The sequence below is a fragment of the Acanthochromis polyacanthus genome, chromosome 5, assembly GCF_021347895.1.
Source record: "Acanthochromis polyacanthus isolate Apoly-LR-REF ecotype Palm Island chromosome 5, KAUST_Apoly_ChrSc, whole genome shotgun sequence".
Classification (NCBI taxonomy): domain Eukaryota; kingdom Metazoa; phylum Chordata; class Actinopteri; family Pomacentridae; genus Acanthochromis; species Acanthochromis polyacanthus.
Window position 1 is genome coordinate 9,965,616 of NC_067117.1, and position 19,028 is coordinate 9,984,643.

The 19,028-nt window shown below is 40.9% G+C and overlaps 1 protein-coding gene across 6 annotated transcripts in view; it reads right to left on the reverse strand.

The window, feature by feature from the left end:
- kcnab2a (potassium voltage-gated channel subfamily A regulatory beta subunit 2a) overlaps positions 1–19,028 on the reverse strand; it is a 92,266-nt gene that overhangs the window by 23,712 nt on the left and 49,526 nt on the right. The window contains exon 1 of one of the 6 annotated variants that reach the window (XM_051947779.1): positions 9,841–10,937. The exons of the other annotated variants lie outside the window; for them this stretch is intronic. Within the exon in view, the coding sequence (XP_051803739.1) occupies positions 9,841–10,052 (212 nt within the window). The 5' untranslated portion in view covers positions 10,053–10,937. Of the gene's footprint in view, positions 1–9,840; positions 10,938–19,028 lie in introns of those variants that run through there. 6 annotated transcript variants of the gene reach the window in all.

Sequence of the window (19,028 nt, forward strand, 5' to 3'; positions counted from 1 at the left end):
TGCATAAGCATGCTTTAACCATGAATACTGAACATGCGGTACCAGTGCATTAAAATAAGTAAGACAGCTATCAGAATACACAGCTCTGCCCTTGCCATTGTTCTCATTGTGACGATGTCCTATTGTCAGAACATTGTTCTCTTCAATATTCTACCAGAATGGCCTTGAATACTGCTTTGTGCGTTGGTGCAACGACCCTCTGCCAGGGCTTGGAAGCAGGCAGGGGTCAGGTTCCTGCTGAGTCTCAGGAGACATGAACCACAACAGGAAAGTCATCCCTCTCACACCCTCCTCAATAATGAAGGAGACAGATACAGTATGGGACAGTAACCCCACAGCAGCTGCAGGGACAAAGGCAGAAAGGATCCGGTGAACAGGACACGAAGCGACCATAACACACGTCACATATGCTGGTTGTCTTCGATGTACTAGATAACTTTCCTCTGACGTTCTGGTCCCAACAGCACATAACCCAAGGGGAAAAGCAAGAGCTGTCATTTTGTTGTTTATGTGATAAAGTGCAGCTGGGAGTTTATTTAGCCCTCGTATACGCACAGTTTGCAATAAATTTTAGTGTGACAAAATGAAACCTTGGAGTTATATTTTCTTTCCATTGAGAAACAGCCCACTGCAGAGTCTTTCGTAGCCAATATTGACAATTTCATTATTAGTGAAAGGATAACTAGCTCATTCTGCAGCATGATAACAACCAAAAAACATACAGCTAAAGTGATAAAGAAATACCTTCAGTTGCAAGAACAAGCAGGAAAAAAGCTCTGATGTCAAGTATTTTTTTCTGTTTACTGCATTTTCTATGACATTAATTGATCATTAAAAGACTCTATGCCTTTCTTCTACTTTGTGCCTCAAACATTTGCACAGTAGTGTAGGTGTATGTATTAACTCTCGCCACACATTTTCCATTTCTGGGGTCTTAAATGTGTCATTTCCCATGAATGACAAACATCTTGTGACCCCAACACATCAATACAATCAAACATGTTACAGAGTGACATCTATCAGTTGCAGAATGAAGCTGACATTACAGTCAAGGCTGTTCTGAGATATTGAGCTGGACATATAGCCCTTAAGCCTTTCAAAGTCATTTCCGACCATGTCACATCAACCCTTCACACTGATGAGCCAGAACATTAAGTCTACTCGAGCCGAATATGCTGTTGGTTGTTTGTGTGCCACCAAAACAGCTCCGAGCTCCCCTGACGCCTCTGAAGGTGCCCCATGCTATCTGGCAACCAAAACATTAGCCGCAGGTCTATTTAGTCCTGGAAGTTGTAAGTTGGAGCTGCCACAATTTATGTTTGAGCAGATCCTGGAACACCCTGTTGTCAGTACATGGTTTGTACATCCTCTGATCGCTGTGAGAAGATATCCATCACTGCCGACTAGAAGCATCCCACACACACTGATGTTTCGGAGATCCATTAATGATTTGGCCTCTGTCTAAGTATATATATAAGTGTATATAAAAGATGGATCTATAGACGGATTATGGTTTGTTTTTTTACTACAATTCTTCAAAAAGTGAAGTCAATACAAAAGTACCTTAATTCTACGTTCTAATTGTAGTCAACAACCAATAGGTGATGCCACTGTGGTTTTAATTGTGCACATTGTCTGAAAACCAACACAGACCAGAGCAATCGACTGAGTGTCTAATACATCCCAGACTTTGACACATTGAGTTGGTAGCAGACAATCACTATTATTTGCCTTAATTTGGAAATTTTGGTTCATATTACAGTTTTTTCTACTACAATTTCTGTTTTTCTTTTGCCATGTGATTCAGAATATCTCAGAACACACTCCTAAGAATGATGTTATGACAATTATCACAACAAACTTGTTAACACTATTCAAGACTGAACAGTCAACAGCTATTTTAACGGGAGGTAATTATAAACCCAAACTGTCCATTGATCTTAAGTAAAAAGTACTACACATAGTCAAATGCAAGTCAAACTACCACGATAGAACCACAAGAAAGCCTACAGCTAATTCATTTCAATCTACAGAAGATTCAGCGCACTCAGCAGCTCACACATGATGCTCATCCTGATAATGCCTTGTGTCACTTTGACGATCAAATTGTCCTATTAGCTGAGCCTGTGATACGTGTTCAAGATCTATTCCCATCCTTCAATATTCAATTCAACAAGACACAGAACATTTAAACACAAAAAAATGAAAATAAATAAAACAAAACAAAACACTCCCCACAGTTCTCAGGATGTGAGCTGAAGATAAAAGTCATGATTTGTACAAGGGAACAACTAAATATTTAACACATCAAATCTACTCTAAATATGTTTGATAACTATGGTTGAGAGGACTAAGAGGGACTGAGATTCATGTAGGAGCAGATCTTCATCAATTATTTCCCGATTAAAATTTGTGTTTCAAAAAGCGTGTGCTGTTTAGTCTTGCCAAGGTGTGAGAGTAGAATGCCACGAAGGACGAGAGGCACGGAGTCGAGCAGGCTGAGTGGGAGAGGGTGAAGTCAGCGGGAAGGACAGAGTGATGAATGAGGAAACAAGGACAAGCTGAAAAGAGGAATGTGTTGAGAGATCTGTTCACTGAGCAGAACTATTAATACATGGGTGACTTAAGCTTCAGAAAGCGCACGCGCACACTAAATGCCACTAGTTTGTGTTGGCTGCAGGTGGCTTCCTCCTTCATTCAGTTTTTTTTTTTTTTGGGAGCTAGGAATTGACTGTGAAAAACTATTAAGATAGTGAATTAAAATTGTCCTGACTAGGCAGTAAGAGAGAGGAGGAATAATGTAAAAATGAAAATGTCATCAGTATTTGCTCCTCTTTGTATTAGCTGGAACTTAACACGCACACAGCGTGCTACCCCTAATTATTCAGGCACCTCGGTATTCATCTCACTGGTATGAAACATGAATGGTTGAGCTCTTTGTTGTGCACATCCTGCAGTGTTCCACCTTGAAGTTTTGTTCTTTGCTGCCAGCTGGATGACCTTTTTTATAACCCAAAACAAAGAGACTATTCTTTCTCCATGTAAAAGCCCAAAACGGATTTGCAAGGGTGAGTTTTATGAGACATGAATGCATAAAGAGATTTTTCTGGAGCTGAATTGGAAGAATAGTTTGACAATTTGGCAAATATGCTAATCCATTTCTGAGTTCAGAGTTAGAAAAAGGGAGACAATCAATACAGCTTTCATATCTGTCTGCTAAGTATGAAAGCTAGAGCAAGGACATAATAAGCTTATTAGGACAGCAAACGAGATCAAACAGCTACACTGACCGTATGAGCTACACTGATACAAACTATCCACCAAAATGTTTGAACTAATAAAGGGTAGCCTGTTTATTTCAATATGCAAAAGTAAGTTACTTTTATTTTTTAATTTGTGAATTTGTGCTATAATATAATGGTAGTGGCATCAACCATCTCACCAGACTTGAAGTAAAAAAGTAAACAGCCATATTTCACAAAATGCTCAACTATTGGCTGAAACCCTAACAAATACTGCTCAACTATCTTGTTTTCGTCTTCCTGGAAGCGCACATACCATATGTTTTTGGTATAACCCCTATTCAGTACAGGACAACAGCCCTGAGTTTCCAATCTCAGACCCAGAGATAAATAAATGTTTTGAGACTTTTAAACAGCCACCTATTGTACATACAGTGACACACAGAAACAAAAACATCAGATCTGGATAAAACTATGGATACAAAAACAGTTTTAGTTCGGCAGTTTTTGTGTTTATATCTTGTTTTGAAAGTGCCAATTTCCCTTTCTTGTGCAACCTTGTGGATATTTCTGCTCTTGCTGCGACTTTGAAGACTACTATAGTTTTTACACTGCTGTAAACTGTATTCTGCTTTTTGCTTGCAGTGCCATATTTGACAGCAGCCTGAAAAGACGTCAAATGTGATTTAACTTGGTATAAAAAAACAACTTCATACATACAACAGCCGGAAACACAGAGTCGCTGGCATTGAGGCACTTTAAGACAGCTGTCAATGGCAGTTTATGTTTTTTTTTACTGAGGCATAAACAGATTGTCGGCTGAGAGGGTTTCCTGAGGCTGAATTTGTTTTTTGCCTAACTGAGGCACTTTCAGTGGCTCTTGTCTGGGGATAAATCTGCCATTGCTCACAGGGATGGAAAATCTGCTATATGCTGGAGAGGAGTAAGCGGGGAACTCGGTAGAACCTGTGGTGGGGGGATTCCAGTAAGCAATGGTTCTTATACTGTATCAGACTGAGCTGTACTCCAGTATTCTGACATGCTTTGAAATCATAGCCACAGGATACTGATAAGAACGTGTTCACTGACAATGCAAACACACTGAATGTATTTTATAAATCCTGAATTTAAATGGAAAAATTGACCGACAGTCTTCAAAAGGTATAAACAGCCAGACCTTAATGCACTGACAGGTTACAAACAAACTCACAAACAGATCTGCAGCAACTATGTGATTAATCAATTCGTCATTGTGAGTCAGGTTTCACCTTCTCTGGCTCCTGCCTCGTGAATCCAAAAACGCTCCGGCCTCTTTCTGCTTTCACGATTGTAAACACTAATTCTGGCCATTTTTAAACACAAAACAATCAGTTCATCGGGAGGACAACCAACAAATGAATCAATATTTAAAATAATTGCTGCAACTGTAATCACAAACAAGCTCATTTGTACACAAAAGGCCAAAATGTACTGATAAGCTTGTCAGAGATCTGGATGATAAAAAGGATATTACACCGGGCAGAGAGTCAATTCAGAGCAAACTGGTGCCATCTGTCTAATTAAAAAAATGTTGAGGTTAAATATTCATAGTACACAAAATTAAGCGTGATGCCTCCTGCTATACTATAGGCCCACGTGTGCTACATTTTTTCCTGCCTTACACATTATATAACACACAGCTCAAATGTTCCTCAGCTTTCTATAACCTTGTATAGAACATTTGAGCGCATTGTGCACCTATATGCAAAATTAAATCTGCACTTTACAGTAGCAAGCCTGACAATCACATGCAACATTTCAGGAAAAAAAAAACATTTGTAATCTAATTAAAACTGCCAGATAAATTCCGGCACATATACAGTATGAAACAGTATTCGCTGCTGTCTGACTGTAACATATATATGGAGTGAATCGAGGACTTGCCTTGTCTTGGCAGTGCACAGCAGAATTAATAAATCTAAGCTATTTCTGGAGCATTTAAGAAAATAACATGCAGAGAGAAAAGAGTGGTGCTAAGACACGCACACAGAGGCTCTAATTAAACTCTATCAGTGAGGCAAAGAAAGAACAGCTGTCTTCATTTTCTCCTTCTACATTACACAAGTGTGCCTCTCACATGCAGACATGCAGGAAAAATACTCCACAACAACCCCTCCATCTCACTCACTCCAACACTGTACATCAGCATGGACAACATCTCATTGCATATAGTATAACACGAGCCCACATCAATAAATGAACCATCCCACCGTTTGGCTGCTTCTCCCCACATGCACAGAGCAAACAGATGGCGAATGTTTTGTGCACATTTAATACGGTACCTAAGTGGCTACTGTGGCCTGAAATCTGTGCCGTGGACGAGTCTTATTATTTACTTCTGAGTGGCCAAAGTGTGCCGTCGTACGTGTGTTCTGTTCAACTACCACGACTTATTTATGATTCATATGAAGTGCAGGCTGTGGAAAGCTGGCTCCCTGGTGAAGAGAGCCCTCAGAATGCAGGAAAACGTCCCAGCGTGCACCCACACTCACGACGCCCCAAATCTCACACCCACAGCTTTTGTCACCCGAGCCAGAGCGATGCATGGTTTTGCGTTTGTGTAACAAAATACTGGAAAAGCAAAACACTCGGTTTCATTATTCCTAAAAATTCCCTGACAGAGATTAAAACGTTCCCATAGTTAAGCACGATCAATTCAGTTTCAATTCTGCAGTCACAGGAAGAAAACAAAATTAAAGCTGTGTCGTGGAAATGCGTAAAAGCTTTATCTGAAAATCTCTGACTCTCCTCGCATTTCTCCTCTTGTTATTTCTGCCATCTGTTACATCAAGTAACTTCAAGGTACACTAAACAAAGACAACTCTGGGGGAAAGGATTTTTCCTTGAAAATGATACACTACCACTTCACACAACACAATGGTAGGATTTAAATGCCATCCGCTTACACAACATTGCCCATAGCTATTTACTGTGGCTGTGATTCACTGTGAACTTTACAACCAAAAGTGGACCTCCAGAGATGTCAGGAATCCTATCGACAGTCTGGACTAAGGCGAGTTACTTGTAGATTTACACCAGAGGAGGAGGTGAGTCAGCTCTGATTTACATGGCCTCCGCAGTAAAAGACACCGAGCAGCAGAAGTGTGTTGCAGCTGATGCGGACGGTGGCAAAGAACAATACTGTGCTTTGAGAAAAAAATATCCTCCTAAAGCACAACTGTGAACCGCAGCAGTTTAAGGTGAATTCTTACAGTTTGTCTGCACAAAGCACAAAAATGGCAGTCCAGCTGAAAAGTGATACATACGCAGAAACACCTCAGCATGACTTTGCAGCAGGTTATTTGCTGCACCTCAAGAAATAAAACTATCAGCTGTGCTCGGCTGACTGACAGAAGAGCTGATACCGAACTGTGAATAGTAGGGGTCTTATGGGATTGACTCCTCACCTGTACTGCCCGCCCAATCTTGCAGATATTCTTCCCTTCCCTCAGAAAGACTACTTTACATAATCACAAGCCATTTTGTGTGCACCATTAATTCAGTCCTGACTGAAGGCATTTAATCATTCCTTAGAAGACGTGGAGGCTCTCACAGTCAGGCTTGATGATTTTAACCAGTCATATCAGGCAGGCGCAGAGTCACATTACAGAACGAAAGGCAGCCCAATAAAGCCGCCGCAATCCCCCCAGACCTTGTGAAGACGCTCTCTTTGATGGTTTCCTTGGCCTTGTGAGGAGGGGTCACTTCCAAACGAACCTGCATCCTGGCCCAAAGATGTAGACGTGATTCAAGGCTGTCATTCAAGGAAACACAAGAGGACCGCATGCAAATGAGGCTGATCTGAATTTCACGCTGCTACTCTGCGGCGTGGATAATCGGGGGAAAGTTTTGTTGCTGGATAAGACAGATTTAACTGTATTCTTTTGGGGCACAGTTATGAAACCGCTAACCTTTTCAGCTGTCAAAAAGTCAAAATGAAAAATTCAAACACTCTTTAACAGAGCAAATAAAAAAAATGCTCAAGGATGAAAAGAGAACTGCACGGCCACGTTAAAGGGCTTGCAAGATTCAACTCCAAGAGGCACGGTTGAAAGATAGGCAGTGACATGAGCACAGATCACTCCAGCCTACTGTACTTCCTCTTGGGCATCGTGCCTGCACCAGCATTAACCTTAACAATCTCCCTTCTTCGCTTTCACTCGCTCTCACTCCCATCCCTTTCATTCCTTCTCTTCAAAACAAAACCGCAAACACTATGTCGTACCCTCAGTGCATAAATCTCAGAGCCTCATGCTGCATTTAGGCCTGCATTACCTTCAGTTTACATCAGATACAAGCCTGGTTCACAAACACAGAGCCCGTTATGTACTTTGGACTACACTGCGGAAGCAGAGAACACAAACAGCCGCTGGCCCCCCGAGCTGAAAATGATTTTAGTCATTCAATATCATTAGCCTCAATAATGACAGAGTGCCAACACGGCGAGGCTGCCGCTAGCAAATCAGATGCAAGGGATTGTGATGCGACTTCAGATAACAGGGCTGAGGATGGGTAATGCGTTTCCTCAAGTCAACCCTCGCTGTTAATTTCACAGTCACACAATCACAGGCCAAATTTTTTTCCAACCAAAATGTCTTTAGAAGCATCACACGGCAGCACCGCGTCAGCCTTTGGTTCTTGTTACTTATCTTCAAATTTGGGGTTGTGACTTTGAATGTCTATCACAATCATGTTAAGTGAATACTACAGCAAAATGTTCTTCTCATCTTGTGAATAAAAGGACAGCTATTTGAATCAAGCCTTTGTATTCACATCTATATTGTGAGATTTCTGCAACAGGAAATATCTGCATATCATGCAAAATATCAAACTTAGTCATAAAATGTGGCTGATTATATAAATTTTCACATCATAGTAATTAAACATACAAGAGACCATGCCCATTGGCATTACAGTTTCACTGATAAGAAGGCTAGAAACACAGACAGACTTTTACAAAATGAACCAATACATTATATAGGAGACAAGATTAGCTTCCTGGCTAGATAATGGATGAAAACTTACAAGAATCACTTATGTGTCTTTTCTATTTTCTGCCCTTTAACTGAGTGTTTTATATCAAACTCTGTCTTTGATTAGCAGTTGCGTCTCAGTGGGAAAATGCACAGAGAACAGGTTATCATTGCAAAAAAGACGACTGACAAATGTGAAGCAAGTCTCTAATACAAAGCTGAAACACTGCATTGATGACTAGCTTGCAGCAGATCAAAATGTACTGTACCTAACTGTGTTGACAAACAAGGTGAACTCATTTTCTCACTAATACTGCACACAGATTTTCTGTTCTGCACCACTGCTTGTATTGCCATTTGCTCTTCTGCCCTTAGTGCTTCGATATGCATTTAAAGATATTCCACTTCATCATAATTCTTACACATCCGTGTGTAAAAGCTGAATCAATTTGAATAATTCCCCGTACAGATAGAAGGAGACATTAGCATTCTGACATAAAAGCATTTATGCAAGTAAACCTCTGCCTAAATTTTAAATATGGGGTGTGTTAAAATATAAAACAGATAAAGATAAAACAGTCGTGAGTCTCTACGTCCCTGGAGGTTCCTGCACAGAGACTGAAACAGGCTGAATAATTCCCCTTAAATAAAATACGAGAGCTTTTAACCACCAAGTCAGAATGAAAGCAACTGAACTGTAAATACCACAACTGAGCAGTAATTAGTAATCTGCTGACTGAAGGGGTGGAATAAAAATCAATGCGACATTATACACACATACGGTGTTGTAGGCAAAAGCTATCATTATGCCTGTTTGTCTCCATTTACACACCAAAGATGGTGTTTAACATGAATTAGAAAAAGGGGTGACAAGTGACTCTTGATTCAATGATTGAAAAATACAACTGATCCAATTATTTCAGGGGACAGTTTGTGAGAACAATCCCTAAAAAAAAACAAAAAAACAAACAGTATAAGAAATTATATTTTAAAGGTATACAAATACAGAAACTGGGCAGAATTATTCCACTATTCCACTATGAAGGCTAATCTTAGAAAGTACGAATTCGTGCTCATTATAACAATGAATAAATATAGTTTGCAGAGCTTTGTTTGCAGGGCTTGTTTATGTCACTTCTGCACAAAACAGATTTGATATCAGTAGTCACTAACTAAATTGAAATGACATACCAACCATTTAGCCCTAAAACATAATTAGAAATAAAACCAGATAAAAGTAAAGGTCAAATCTTTCCTCATTACTGGACGGGAAACAAAGGTTTGGGGAAGTTTAAATAACAATCTACTGTCATAATGGAGAACTTCTCTGAACTGTCATCAATCTAAACAGGTGTGTATTGGCAGTTTTTTGACAGGAAGGAATAAGTAAGATAAACTAGCACAGCTGATTAGAAAAAAACAAACATAATTTCTCTCTTATGTATTTTAGACTGAGCCAAAGAATGTGATGGTCATTACTCAAAATCTGCTTGAACTGAATGAGGCAATTTAAATGGTGGCTGTCTTGAAGTTTTGGGGCCAGGCGTGAAGCTGCTAATAAAATCAGCAGTTCAGACAGGTCCTACCTATACTTCATGCCAGTCTTCATACTTTGCTCGCTGGAGGAAGGCACACTCTGAACAGAGAGTTGTCCGAGACTGCGAGCAACCATGGCCACTGCTCTGAACTTGCTGCGGGTGCCTGTGTTGGGGCTGTTGGCATTCTGTCGGTTTAGCCGGTCCTCCGTGTTGCGGCTAACCCCCCCACGATGGTCCGTGCACACTAATGACACCTGCATCCTGGCTTCTGGCCGACCGTCCCAATTGCAGATTCTGTAATCAAACTCTCCTCTGGATAAAACGGGTAAGGTAAACTCCCAGAGGTGAAAATCAAGAGGATCCTCTCAAAAGCTTGAGGCAGTTTAGTGTGAAGGATGCTGCTACTCCAAATCAAGCCTCACACTGCGCCTCTATTCAAAATCACTGCCCAGTCTTTAAAGTGACTGATCAGCTCACAATGTTCTGTTAGAAAACAAAAAAAAGAAGGGAAAAAGGGGTGGGAGGCCAGATGAGAATGTGTGCAAACAGTGACGGACCGCTGATCAGGTGAAAACAAAATCCTGTCAAAGGAAGTTCAAATCCAAGCACAACATTATAGCCTCTCTGCTTCAGCTGGCATGAGAAATAAATCCGCAATCAGCGCTTACTTCAGACACCAAAAAAGCAAGTCCAATACAATGCCGTGGATAAAACAAAAATTAAATTCTTCTAAAAAACCAGACGTACGAATTTCCCTCTGTGAGTTGTTCCTTGATTCATTTGGGTGTCCTTCTCTCGCTCTGGCTATTAATCAGAGGCTCATCAGAAGCTGTCAGATTCAGAGTCTTGCAATTTCCTTTTAAAACTGAGCACAGTGCTAGAGATAACACCTCTTGCTGCCAAGCTTTAAGGGTGGTAAAGCAAAGATCCACACAAAGAGATGGAGAGAATAAAACACGACACACAGTTCCAGGAGGCTTTCATGTCCCCTTGTAGGTCCGTCTTGACAGTTACGCTGGCTGTTGCATATTCTACAGACTACTACTGCATGTTAGCAAAAGGGCAACCTCATATTCACTTCTCAGCTCTGACTGTTGCCTGGATTAAACTTACATCTGTATGCCTTGTGCACAGCATAAAGGAGCACGGTGCACGCAGGCAAGAGATGGGAGGAGAGAGAGAGAGAGGGAGGGAGGGAGGGAATGTGGTGGGAGGGATATGAAGAGAAGCTCTGAGGGAGAGCCACAGCAGCGTGAGTGAGCAAGGCATTAAAATCTGTTGTGTTTACAGCCACTCTCCTAAGAAAGGGGAGTACATTTTTCATGCTCATCTTTGTCCGTCTGCTGCCCTGCAGTGTGGATTAATTTAGTTTATTCTGACATGAATAAAGGGGGCGGCTGAAAGCTCAGTGGTCAGGACTTTGCTATAGCCTCTGGCCCCAGAAAAGGGGACTCTCACGTGGGTCCGTTCAACTGCCCATGAAATATTTATTATGTAACTTTATCTGTGACAATATATGTCAAACACAGGCATGTCTCAGACATGACCAACACTGTGCGTGTGTGTCTATACTGCTTAATTTCTTATCCTCAACCTTGCATAGTCTTCAACCAAGCAAATTCTGTTTGATTGACACCGTTAAGGTCGAGAAATAAAACTCTAGCACCGAACCACGATATGATCTACTGTATCATTTATGACTGTTGTTAAATAGATAATGATCTGATCAACAGTAACAGTTACTCTTAGAGGAAGTGAGCTGGCGCACGCAAGATACAACAGTAAAAATATGATAATAGTTGAAAGTAAACACCACAGTGGCTCGATTCAACGCAACAGTGGCTGCAGATTGACGAGGCAGTAGATGAGACACTCGCTCCCAGTAATATAACACTGAAGCTTATCTGAATGGACCAGCTAGTGTGCCAAGGAGATAATTAAAAGAGGTGCCATCAGAAGCAGACATGTACTGTAAAGCAGTCGAAGAAGCAAACCTCCATCAAAGGAATCCAGCAAACAGGCTGCTGCTAACTGACAGCTCTATTCTTGGAGCGATGACCTTTTGGTCTCCTGGACTTAAATAGAACCCTGAGGGGAAAGGTGGTTTAATTGAACAGAAATCTGATTTCAGTTTCACACTGTGTATAGAGAGCAGACAAGCCAAGCTCAAAAGGACCTTCTGAATGCTCCTCGAACTCAGAGAATGAGATGGTTAAGGGGACATCCTAGTGTGAAGACACCAATATATGTTTGTATATGTGTCCAAACAGCAGCAACAAAGGCAGCATACAAGCAAGACAGATGGATTTTTTGCATCTTCGCAGGGGCATTTCCTTTGCTTTGGTCAGGGTGATGGGGAACAGGTTTAGGGCCATTCCCTCCACCATTTCTGCTCATTTTGACAGAGCAGTTGAGCATGAAACCAGAAGTCTGACCTGATGTCCCTTTAGCTCAGGATATGGTCCATGCACTCACCACCACCGCCGAGGAAACGTGATGCCACAATTCACGCTGCTCTGCTCCGGGGCCCCCGGAGTCATGACATGAGGAAAGCACAGAGAAGTGAGAGAGGCCAGGGACAGGAGCTCAGTCCGCACAGATACAGTGTCAGTCTTGTGATCTGTGCTAAGGCCACATAACAAAACCCAGCTAGGTATGGAAACATGCCAGCAACATCCAACTTACACACTCCGAATAACATTCAAGGAAAGGGTTTAAAAAATAATATTTATTTACATACCCCCTTCATCCTTGATATTACTGAGGCTTTTGCTTCCCTTTCATGTATTTTCATGGTTACTGAAACCATGTGACGACTGAATTCTTGTCATTAACACATCATGAAAGTCCTTTGTTGACCCTTGATTTATCTATGTCTGAAAATCTCCACATTTATTGGTTAGCGTGCAATGCGAGGACCAGTAATCAATACAAGCACGCATCATCTGACAGGCTAGTTATCCATCAACTAAATTAATCAATAGAGCAACCATCTTTAACGCATTACTCTGTCTGGCACTCTGTTTTGCTGACTAACTTCAACTGCCAGATGCAAACTACACTGCAGCAGTCTATGTTCACTTTAGCAGCCCTGCAAGATGTCTAAAATTAAAATTACACAACATGAACATTGTAATTAACACATACACAACAGAGAGCTATAAACTGCTGCAGAAATATGCCAGCAGAATGAGCAAAATATATGCTCAACCCAATAAATTATGCCTGTCACACTTACTACGATTTAATAATTCACAACAGGCACATCTGCCAACTTTCTTCAGACTGACAGCATGCATTTCATTTCTCTTGACTATTTTGGGAAAACAAAAAAAAGGCCCAAAAGACCAGATAAACAGAGGAGACGGTCATTAAAGATGACTGACATATAAGCACTGCATGATGACACGTATGGTTGTCTCTGAGAAATCACAATGTTAGCAGGCGTTACTGTGAGCACGCCTGGCAGACATTTTAAGGGTCTACACCTACTGCTGTCAAGTGAAAGCGTGATAAGTGAAACCTTTTATATCTCTTTTGTTCGAAACCCGAAGCTTTGTTCCACATTATCAACACGTAACACACCTCTAGTGCAGTGAAGACATTTCTGGAGGGTAGGACTTTGATCTGTGTGCTACTCATAACCTAAAAAGCACCTCTGTGTTAATTCCTTGCTTAAGTTTTCACTTACATGACACATCAAACTGCACTCCAGATGACACATTGCCTCTCTGGTCTGATAGTCAAGTCAGAGTCGGTTAGAACAAATGCTTTCACACACACTTTAATCAGGATTTTTTTCCCTCAACGATATTATCGAGTGAATATTAGCCTGACCAATGAGCAGCTTTGTGTTCATTCATCACAGTACGCCGAAACACATTTGGAATGAACTTCTATTCATTGTTTGTCACGAGATAAATCAGTCGTAAGGGACGCTGAACTAAAAATAAGAGACTGTGATCTTTACATAATGCCTTAGAGTGCCGCTGTTAAATTGCTAATTAGTGACACTGTGTTTGGGGTGCACACAGAAGGGTGACTAACAATGTGCTACAGCCAATGCACAAGTGTTCTTCTACGTTCAAAAGCAGTTTTTGATTTATTGCAGAGGGAAACAACTGAACAATACCTGACAGCCAAATCCTATTAGTTCCCATTGTGAAGTGCTGGACTCAGTAGCTGACTCTTAGATAGCGGTGCTGAAATCTCTTCTCATTTCACATATTATCACAACATCCTCCCCCTGTGTTGGGGCCTTCGTCTCTTTGCTTTGATTAAGTGCCTGATTTGTGCTTATCAAAAAAATCTACTGAGCTCCTAAAATCCTTCACACTCTCTGTCACTGCGAGTGAATGCAGAGGACTGATAGGGCCCTGTACCTCATTCAATGTGCGGGGGAGGAAGAGGAGAGTAGAGCTGAAGATTCACAGCAGAACATGTGTGTTTCTCTGATCACGACTACAGCCGAGCAAAATTCACAAAAACCAACAACAGCACTCTTTTTCAGGAGAGTGCAAACAAAAAAGGAAAATAAAAGACCGGAGGACAACATTTGGATTCAAATTCAGCTGCAAACAAGCAAACAGCTATAAAAATAGACTGTGGAAATGCATCTCACTTATTGACAGTCCTACTTCCTTTATTACCAGAAAAGAAAGCGGCAGATCTACCACACACACACACACAATTAAAATTATTGGATTTGTTCATCCTTGCAGCCCTGGTCAGAAAGAGGCTTAGGCTGTCGATGACACCATGCCGTAATGAAGCCTCAGGAGTCTGTCCTGACTGTACAGGAGTTTCAGCTCTGACCACTGACCCCTTTCAAGCTACAGGCCACATTGCAGCTAAGAAATGCAGTGGAGGACAGGAGAAGACAACTACTTTAGCATACAGAAGGTCAGAAACTACTCTGATCACAGAAGTACTGCTGGGTACCATCCTGTACTGATCTTTCACCACAACTGCAGTATTAGCTCTAAAAATAGGCACTGGCTCTCTGAATCAATTCTACACAGCAAGCCGAACAAAATACGAAGAATGCCTTTGGCTACTGAAAGGGGAAAAGGACTCCCAAAATTGACATTTGTCACTGGAGTGGGAGTCTCAAGCAATCTTTCACTAATTCGCTCTCAAGGGCAGTTTGGGTACCTCCATCGAGCTGGGATTGAACCGGCATCCACAGTTGCTGCCGGGTCTTGGGCCTGATTGGTCCAAGCTGTCCATCTGAAGGGACTTTTAATTTGAAAGCAACATTTAAACAGTGGAGTTACATCTTGCCACAAGAGTCCTTCAGATTGGGACAACTGATAAACCTACACTCATAAATATTTCATCAAAAAAACAAAACAATTGCTTCATCAAAGAATATATATATGTCTTAGTGTCAGCTCAAGAATGTTCATAAAGACAGCAGTAAAGGAAAAATGACTTTTGTGGCAGGTAGCATTTGCTAGTGTAGTGTTTACCAGCCACAGAGAATGACCACATCATATGTGACTTTTGGCCAGCTGTCCAATGGTGGTTTACGGTCCACTCACTGAGAGTTTAAGTAAACAGCATTCATGAGGATTTGAGAAGCTGTGTGAAAAGGATAGCAAGCCTGAGATGGGGGGGTGGGGAGACAGAGGAGTGTCTGTGTGTGAAAGGATTTAGAAGAGTTAATGCAAAGAGATGTGAGGTCAGACAGATTGACAGTGTTGACCGACAGATGTGGTAATGCTTTTCTAGCAGCTTAATGCATCCCGAGGCTGTGTCTAAACATTTCTGATGGCTGACTATTTAATCAGTGTAATGAGAATGTAATTAATTCTAGAGGAACAAAAATACAGATGGGAGACAAATTGAAGGGAAACACCCAGAACCCTTGACCCCTACAGTGAGAGGATACTGTGGCTCTGTTGTGTTGTGCATTTTGCAGGCACGATTTTGGTCCACCTGTCTGCTTGGAGAGAAGGATCACTGCAAATCAGTACAAAGATGGTCTGAGTGACTGCAGACAGCACTCTCCATCTTACAAACACATTAATGTATCACCCATCTATACATTTGCTTGTGTGCTTTAACCAAAACAACTCTACAAACTGTTATAAGGACATACTGTAAGTTCTAAATAGCTATCATAGTTATACAACAAAACATTAGGCATAGCTCTTTAGTGATTCTGGGAATTCCTGAGGACATAAAAGAGCTAAGGAGAGATACAGGTCACATCTGTGAGCAGTGAGTGCTGCAATTCTTAATTCTCCAGTGAACATGACAGATTCCCCGCAGACAGCAGGGCTCAGGAGGAGTTGTCATTTCAGCTGTCCCTGCTGACACATCTAACAGAGCAGGAGAGCTGAGACTGTCAAAAAATAGAGGACAGGAAACTCCTGTTCTTATGCAATAGAAAGTCATAATGATGACTTTTGGTTTGAGCTAAAGATGTGCTGTAACTGTAAAATTCTGCTATTTTAAATATGGAAAATGGTGGCGATAACAGCGCAATTACAGTGTTTATCAAATGTATACATTGAGTTACAACAGCATATAGATATCTACTACCTAGCAAAAATGTGCTTCTAGTGCAGGATATTTCAGAGTAAATAGAGTGTGTAATAAGTAGGTATGTTGACCATTCGAGTACAGCAGTGATCTCACAGTCCTGTAGGGATTTCACCCTCACAACTAGACGAACACGGTGTGCTTAAACCAAACTGGGTTGATTACACAGTCCCACAGAGCACACACAATAATCTGAAGAAAGAGAGAGTGGAAGGAGCAGAATAATCTATCTTGCTCAACGGAAGGTCCTCCCGCCTGCCTGTGTGCATTTGTCATACCTTAGGTAAAGCTCACACAGAGAAGTGTTGCTAGGCAAAAATATCTTCAACTGCACACATTTCAGTGAAAGGATATAACCACTTGCACTTGGCATTCTGTCCAGACTACTGACTTCAAATAATGCAAAAATAATCTGATAAGCTTAAATAATATGGAAATGATCAGAAAGCTGACCAACATGTAGCATCCTATATGTAACAGATTGTTTAATGTAAATCTACAGGGTGGGCCACAGGTTTCCATACAGAGGAAAAATAAACATTTTATGTTGGACAACCTTTTTTTCTCATATAATGTGCTCTATATGAGTACCACTGTTTCAAAAACACATATTAATACGTGTTTTCCACTGTAGATGAACTTGCATTAGCACAGTTGAAGCTATGCTTGTAAAAAAATATACTATAAATGGAAACATATGGCCCACCCTGTGCATCTATGAAGGCAACAAAGATTGCATACAGAATCTATCACTTCACAGCATATGTTAGAATATCAGTATCATATAATTTGAACTTAAGCATCTGATGGTCCAGTCACACAGGCACTGAACAACATGGGTTAAACCACACTAACAAAACAGATGCTTCACATCTTCTTAGCTGCTGATTCTGTGTATAATATACAGGAAAAAGGTAACTCTATAATGTGGTCAGACTGCTGTTGGTAAATCCCTGACCTTGATACTCTGAGAGGACAAGACATTTTTCTGCCTGAGGCCTCAGCGTACACAAGCACTATGATACGATGTGTTAAACCTGCAGTGCAAAAATGCTGTTTCCCCCTTCTGCCAGTAAGAAACACTGTTGATGCAAGTTTGTGACTTATGCTTTGCTGTCGATCGCTTTCTTTTGTAAACAAATCCTTCCTCTGAATGCCAAGTTTCGTTTCTCTGGAGCATCAGCTACTTTTCTTGCATGCTTTCTCGGTTTTTGCGTCAAACTCCTCGTTGTGGTATCCATTAATTCTAACCCTACTCTACAGGTCAAACCAATTATCATTGGTTAATGAAAACATGCCGTTTTAGGTGCGCCAGAGTGGGAATGTTGTCACAGACACCGGATTTAAAACTCCAGTATACTGCCAAACACAGAGAGATTTACCTGGCCCTGGCAGGCTTCATCAGCCTTGTGTGAACTCATTTGGCAAGGGCTTGAATATAACAGATGTTCTTTCATATGTGAACGTCCAGTGCTCCAGGTTTAAAAATAAAGGAGTAATTTAACAGGAAATGTCAGGCATAACAAACCTCACATATCACCAGCAGAAAGCACGAAGGGTGATGTGATAAAATCAAACAAAAACATGAAGCACAAAAGCATCTGCAGACCAAAGAAACCCTTAGCTGATACTACCAGAAAAGTGGAAATGGTCAGAAGTGTCTCAAAACATGCTTCTAAGGTTTAATTCAGGAGATTGTAAGCTGACAAAAACTTGCAAAGTCAAATAATTTCTGGGCTGTGCTTTTATAGTACAACACCTCCATAGAAACGAAGACCTGCTCTTGGTGCACTTCTGAAAAGTCGGTTCAGTGTAAAAACATAAAATTTCTCTCTACATTAAATATGCATTGACCACAAAACCTTAGAAAAGAACTAAAAGCTTTGGTGAACTCTCTTTCTTCACCAGGAGAGAGTTTCTGATTCACAAGTCAAATATATTTCCTATCCACACAGTCGCATAGAAATACAAGTATAACACTAAGTGAATGTATTCTCATTTGCACAAGAACCTAACATAATTCATTACATGCTTTACACAACACTGTAAGAGACATACAAACATAAATGAGAGCAGGATTTTTGACAAATTTAACAGTGATGCAGCACATTATCAAGCGCAACAAACAATTCCGGACACAAGAAAAGCAAGAGTCATGTCCTTAGGAGAAGTTTTTAACAAACAAACCTTCACATTTTTTAAAGATATGAAACCTGACAGTTTGGGGAAAACCTGCTGAAAGTTGTTAAGTAACAACTCTTATGGGATCCAAAACGACAACAGCACAGTTCTAAAGGGTCTAAAAGGCTGAGGACAGTGGAGAGGGCTTCCAACTCCCTGTCACTGTTGGGTATATAGTTACTGCAAAGTAATCCCCGCCTGCCTGCAGTGACACTCAGTGGGATCCGCACAGACACGCACTTTAGGACGTAAAGACAAAGACACAGTTCTGGCACAAAGGAATGGAAGTTAGCGAGAAAGAACAATGATAACAAGTGTCATGCAAGATCAGTTACCATAAAAAATAATATTCACAATGCTTGCAGCTAAAATTCAGCAGCATGATAATGGCCACCAGATATTAAGGTGGTCTTACCATTTAAATTCAGGGAATAATAACACCACCAAGAGCTGCTAAACTGAAAAGCAATAAGTTAATAAAAAAAATCCTGCCGGCAATCACCATT